The sequence below is a fragment of the Hyalella azteca genome, unplaced genomic scaffold, assembly GCF_000764305.2.
Source record: "Hyalella azteca isolate HAZT.00-mixed unplaced genomic scaffold, Hazt_2.0.2 contig7409, whole genome shotgun sequence".
Lineage (NCBI taxonomy): Eukaryota > Metazoa > Arthropoda > Malacostraca > Amphipoda > Hyalellidae > Hyalella > Hyalella azteca.
The window spans coordinates 2,050-8,860 of record NW_025937535.1 but is presented as its reverse complement, the minus strand read 5'-3'; the positions used below and the strand labels follow the sequence as shown (position 1 = coordinate 8,860).

General features: G+C 42.4%; 1 protein-coding gene across 1 annotated transcript in view; it reads right to left on the bottom strand.

The window, feature by feature from the left end:
* Positions 1–639: 639 nt before the first annotated feature.
* LOC108664708 (prolyl 3-hydroxylase OGFOD1) overlaps positions 640–6,811 on the bottom strand; it is a gene marked incomplete at its 5' end in the record, with an annotated part of 8,216 nt that continues 2,044 nt past the window's right edge. The window contains 4 exons of the mRNA XM_047881245.1: positions 640–872; positions 3,553–4,563; positions 5,337–5,537; positions 6,519–6,647. Of these exons, the coding sequence (XP_047737201.1) occupies positions 732–872; positions 3,553–4,563; positions 5,337–5,537; positions 6,519–6,647 (1,482 nt within the window). The remainder of the gene's footprint in view (positions 873–3,552; positions 4,564–5,336; positions 5,538–6,518; positions 6,648–6,811) is intronic.

Here is a 6,811-nt window from a genome sequence, read left to right as displayed (position 1 = left end):
ACAATATTGTATACAATACAGATCAATACCACAGGTCTAGACAATACAGAGGCTGCTGACTGGCCGCCTCACGCCCCCTCAGCGTCCACGTTGTCGTACAGTGCATATGGCGGCGCACAAGAGTTATGTTTATAACAATATTTGTTATTGCTAACTTCTTTATTCATCTATTGCAAGTTAATACACAGATTCTGATCGGAAATAATCTGTATTAACATGTAGTTAAATTATCGCATAGAAATTTAATTAGAAACTTTTTAAATTTACGTTTTAATTTACGATTCAGGACTGAAACATTATTATATTATTATTATCATTTAAAACATTATACGTTATTGCAACGTTTTTCATTCTTTAATTGGAAGTTAATACACAGATTCTGATCGGAAAAAATCTGTATAAATACATATTTAGATTATCGCATAGAAATTTAATTAGAAACTTTTCAAATTTACGTTTAACTTTTCGATTTATGTTAAAAAAACTGCGGTTTTAGGGAGGAGAGATAAAAAAAGGAGAAAATTTGATAAAAAGTACAAAAAATTATAAAAAAGGAGAGAAAAGGATAATAAAATACAAATAAATATGGCAATTATTCAATTAGCTACAGGTGACATATATTGCACCTGATGACAGGTGACATCTCAGGCACCTGATGACAGGTGACATCTCAGGCACCTGATGACAGGTGACACATCTCAGGCACCTGATGACAGATGCAGCTGACGGGATCAAGACTCTCGGTACTGCAGCTGCACCTGATGGAAGGCCCCCCCAGGTGCCCCGGTGTTCAGGTGCTTGAGGAACCTGAAGGTGCAGCTGTCGCGGTACACCAGCGCCAGGTGGTTGGTGCGCGGCACCAGCGTCACCAGCTGTAGGGGGGTGGTATATATATATACAATATAATAAAATAAACAGTAATATTGTGTAGTGATATACAATATTACACAATAAATAGTAATATTGTGTGGTATAGTAATATTGTTGACATATATACAATAATATTATTATTGTATAGTATGTATAGTAAACAGTAATACTTTATATTATAAAGATATTATACAGTACAATAAAATATTAATATATACAATAAACGGCAATATTGTATAGTATAGTAATTTTATGGACCAGCATCACCAGCTACAGGGTGGTGGTGTTATATATATCGTAAAGTATATATTATAATTGTATAGTACAGTAATATTGTATAGTAAACAGTGAAACAGTGATATTCACTGTTGAACAGGTGGTGGAGCGTCATATATATAGTACAGTATATATTATTATTGTATGTATATTACAGAAATATTGTATAGTGATATTCTGGTGGTGGTGTTAGTCAGGCGCGTCATATACATACAATAAACAATAATATTTTACGACTACACAATAACACATAATATACAAACAGAATATGCTGTTAAAAATATACAGACGACACAAGAGTCCGGTTATAAGGCCCCAGAGTCCGCTTATAAGGCCCTAGAGTCCGCTTATAAGGCCCCAGAGTCCGCTTATAAGGCCCTAGAGTCCCTCTACATGAGCCNAGAGTTCGCTAGTAAGGCCCCAGAGTCCGTCTATATGAGCCCCAGAGTTCGCTTATAAGGCCCCAGAGTCCGGTTATAAGGCCCCAGAGTCCGCTTATAAGGCCCCAAACAAACCTTTTTGTCCAGCCCCAACTTATCAGAAGATGAAATTTCTGATAATAAAGAAGTCTATGTACTTTCAATGCTCAGAACTTCCCGACTCAAAGATAATCTAATGCGACTGTGTCTAAACCCTAACAAAATTCGGGGTATGCTTCAGCCTCCGCCCCAGAGTTGCTATGTTCGCGTTAGAGTTATTCTGGGGCAGTTTGGCCTCTCGATCATAAACAGCTTCTGATCAGAACCTCCTTGCATTTTTCGGGGTTTTAAAGCCAAACCCATTGTTTTAAAGCCATAGAATAAGGGTTTTTCGGGCCGACTTTACAGTCTCCTGAGAGTAGGGCAAGAGTTGGCAGAATAAGCACCAGGCTCTGGTAGCTGTCTGATTTGGGGACCGGAATGTAGACCAAAAAGCGGACATAGAGTAGCTGACTGTCTGATTCGGGGACCGGAATGTAGACCAAAAAGCGGACATAGAGTAGCTGACTGTCTGATTCGGGGACCAGAATGTAGACCAAAAAGCGGACATAGAGAAGCTGATTTACGTTCGGTCCGAGTCCTAGGCGGTTCCTAAATCAGGGTCGCCACCAACTCAAAATTTTGATTGGGAAGTTGCGTGTATTTAGAGGTGCTAGAAAAAATAATACGTTAATGAGAGGAATATTAATAAGACCTTGATGATATATTAATGAGACATCAGGCCTACGTCATCAATATTTCATAGGTACATAAAAATATTTTATTCGTATATAATAGACCCAAAATATTTCATATTAAAATAAAATATTATTAATACGTTGTATATTTAGATATTAATGCTATATTATATATTAAGGGGAGCGTCTGCACTAAAATTTATCTCGGTTTACAGACGGATCACTCTGAAACTTGACACAAATATGTAAAACAGAAAAATAAACACCTTTTATTCATGTCCATTTTTCGAAAAAAATGAAAGAAACGTGAAATTCTTAGAAAACGGCCAAAAAAGGGGGTACTGTAGAAATCTATCTCCTGCTAGAGTTTTGAATTTACAGCAATGAGACATATACCATTCGATTTGCAATCAAAATATCTATCGATCCGTCCTAGCTTTTTTCGAATTTCGAATTTTTGTGGATGTGGGAGCATTTTCCCCAAAATTTTCGACAAATTTTCGTTTTTTTTCAATTTTCGCCCACTTTTTTCAAAATATTTCCAAAACTGTAACGAAATTCAAAAAAAGCCACGACGAATCGATAGATATTTTAATTACGAATCGAATGGTACGGTACCTATATCTCCCATCGCTGTAGCTTAAAAACTCTAGGAGATATAGGTTTGCCGTGACAATTAGTTAACTTTTCAGGACCGCGCGACAAAGTCCCGCGCGCATTGCAATAGCCACGCAATGTAGCATGGAAACGAAACTAAGCGTTACTGAAGATCGATTCCAGGGCCTATACTTTCAAAAAAAATTACGCGATCGTAAGTTCATCCGCCAATCAGTGACGGCCTTTCAAGCAAAATCCGCCAATCATAGACAAGAAAATATAGCGTAATTACTTAAGTTCACTTTGCGAGTTTTGAGAGTATCACCCCAGTCAAGGATGGTGGGAGCGACTGCATGCACACCTCCACGTGCGATGCCAGGAGGGTGACTGAGCTGCAGCTTGGCAGACAGTCTATTTATGTGCTCTCGGCAGCTAATTTCCGCCTTACCTATTTGTTAAATAACCCCCCCCCCACCACCCTCCCTTTCGGCATCTGTAGTGAACGCATAAATCAACGTACAGAGATAGTTTTGGTGCCGTTGGATGCGTCAGAATGAAGTTTTAAGATGAGTATAAGAACCGAAAAAGTCAAAATTTTCTATTTTGGGGCAGACGCTCCCCTTAAATATTAATATATTACATATATATCTCACCTGCTCGCGCTGGTCGCTAGCGACGTAGGCCGTGTAGCCGCCGTAGGCCTCCCGCCAGCTCCCCGGCAGGTTGAGGTGCAGGTACGCGTCCAGCACGAACCGGGGGGCGCCGCTCTCTTGCTGGGGAGATGGTTCTTGTTCTCCAAGTTGTTCTCTCTTATCTCCAGCCTTATTCTTTTTCTGATCTTTGGAACTTTTCTTTGTTTTCTTTCCAGTTTTGTTGTCCGTGTTTTCGGCATTCGCTATAGCGTAAGTGTTATCGACAGATTTGCTTTCAACACAGTTGTTATCACCAGAGTTGTTATCACCAGAGCTGTTATCAATAGAATTGTTATCACCAGAGCTGTTATCGTTGTTATCGTCATCGCGGATGAGGGAGTAGCAGCCGTGGCTGATGCGGCGCAGAGAACAACTAACATTAGGTCCCTTGTTCTCCTGAGAACAATTACCCTTATTATTGGATAACAGTTCTTGTTCTCCTAGCTTCTTACTTGTCTTTTCCTTTTTATTGCCTTTTTTTCTTCTGTTGATATCACTACAGAATTCACTGGGCTTCTGTTTTCCATTGTTATCCTTATTTCGATCAGATTCAGGATTGTTTTCATTATTGTTATCGAAGTTGATGCCAACGTCGTAAACCCAAGGCTGGTCCAGTCCATCACTGTACTCATCACTGTTATCGCAATCCACTTGTTCTCCTTCAGTTCCAGGTTGTTGTCTTCGCTGTTTTCTATGGATTTTCAAAATTTGTTTTAGGGTCAAAACTTTACCATCAGCTTGCTCTTCATCACTACCATCAGCTGGTTCTTCATCACAACCATCAGCTGGTTCTTCATCACTATCATTACCAGATGATTCATCATCATCAGAATCTGCATCATCAGTTGGTGCCAGATGGTGCAGCGACAGCCCGGTCAGCTGGCTCAGGATCAGGAACATGGCTTCTGACGTCATCACTTGGAGGAACTCGTGCACCACAGCTGGCAGCAGTACTTCGTTACCACACACCACCTGCACGATATACATTCACGGTCACACAAACTGCAGTGTCATTTCATGCATGCATACATTTCATACACACAGAACATTTCAGCTTAACCTCATGACATATATAGTTTCGTACGTCGTCGTTCACGTTCGTGCTGATGCACCGCCTTCGTCGTACATCGGCCCTAAGCCGTCAATAGGCAGGTTGCCCACCTTAGGGGGTGACTAATGACTAGTTTGGTATGAGACTACCAAATAGTATGAGACTACTGATGACTTTGAAGTAGACGACTAAGACCTAAGACTAAGAGACGACGTAGCAGACTAATGTCACGCTCTCGGGTCCCGGATGTAACGTTGGGCCGTGTTCATCTGCCTTTATTTGGGCCAGCTGATGTAAGATGCTGTTAATTGTCACTTGCTGCGGGTAGAGAGGGTAAAAACCCGACCAGTCATAGCCCATCACATCCCCCCGAGTCACAGCCCACTCACCTTGTAGTGGGCGGACAAAAGAGGCCCCGCCCACCACCACGCCCCCACTCACCTGATAGCGGGCGGACGTAGGAGGCCCCGCCCACGGCCACGCCCCGACGTTGGAGGCCCCGCCCACCGCCATGCCCCCACTCACCTGGTAGTGGGCAGACCTTAGAAGGCCCCGCCCACGGCCACGCCCCAACGTTGGAGGCCCCGCCCACCGCCACGCCCCCACTCACCTGGTAGTGGGCGGACGTAGGTGGCCTCGCCCACCGCCAAGCCCCGACGTAGGAGGCCCCGCCCACCGCCACGCCCCCACTCACCTGGTAGTGGGCGGACGTAGGAGGCCCCGCCCACCGCCACGCCCCCAGCCCCCTGAGGGCGGCGCTAAGCTCCTCGTACGCCTCCTGCAGGAGGAAGTCCTGCAGCTCGATCTCAGAGTCCCGCAGGAACTGCCGCCGCACGCCCGCCTGCAGCGCCTCCGCCAGGTACACGGGGCTCACCCACCGCCTCAGGACCTCCTCCTGGTGGGGAGGTGGGGGGGGGTGTGAGAGACACGCTCAGGGAAATGATTGTGTCATGAGGTGCAAATGGTGACACACTTTTTAGAAATAGCACTGATATACGTCCTTTTATTGATGGTTTAAGAGGGACAAATAAGCAACTATACAAATATTTATAATTATCAAATAAATATTTACACAAACATATTTTTATATTTATTATAAAGATATTAATACAATATTTATATTTTTGAATTTATTATATAATAATAAATGATTATAGTGGTCTTAGTTGCTTGCGCTTCAGATTGATCAATATGCGCCGAAATATTTATATAAATTTATTTACATATATATAAATATTTATATAATGAATAAATAGATATCATTTATTTATATAATAAATACCGTAAAATGGGGTAACTTAGACCACTTTTTTTTTATAAGTGATGCCATTTTTTTACTAGCTAAATTAAACTTGAATTGAAACAGGCAAAATACAGGTCTATACTCTAGCTTCACTCACCATAAATTGCTGGCTTCTGCCTCTCATAGTCTTTATGTGTTTTCAAAAAAAGTGATGGTCTTTGTTACCCCAGCTCTTGGGGTAACTTAGACCGGGTGGTAAAATCAATTATATTTTTTTGTAAAATAACTCCAAATAACTCCAGGTTTTGGTGCATTGTAGTAGAACTCTTCAAATAGTTTTTGAGTTGTGGGGGTTTTTGTTAAAAAAACGAAAAGTGGTCTAAGTTACCCCGCCGGTCTAAGTTACCCCATTTTACGGTATAAACAAATTAATATAGAAATATTATATATAAATAAAGCAAATAAATATTTTCATTTATTTAAAGAAATACATAAAATACCTGAAAAATAAATACCTATATTTAAAAATACATAAAATACTCGAAAAATAAATATATTTTAAAAAATACATAAAATACTTTAAAAATAAATATATCTTGAATGAATAAATCATTATCAGGACAAATAACTGACCTCGACGTAGCGGGGAGAGCAGCGGTGTGTGGAGGGCGGTAGGGGGCGCGGGGGGCGCTGGATGGGGGGGCCGTGGTACCAGCCCCCCACCGCCAGCCTCTCCTTGTGGGCACTCCGCACCTCGGCCACCTGCGGGCACCGGGCACGTCAGGGGCATGGCGGGCACGTCAGGCATGGCGGGCACGTCAGGGCATGGCGGGCACGTCAGGGGCATGGCGGGCACGTCAGGCATGGTGGGCATGGCGGGCACGTCAGGCATGGCGGGCACGTCAGGCATGGCGGGCACGTCAGGG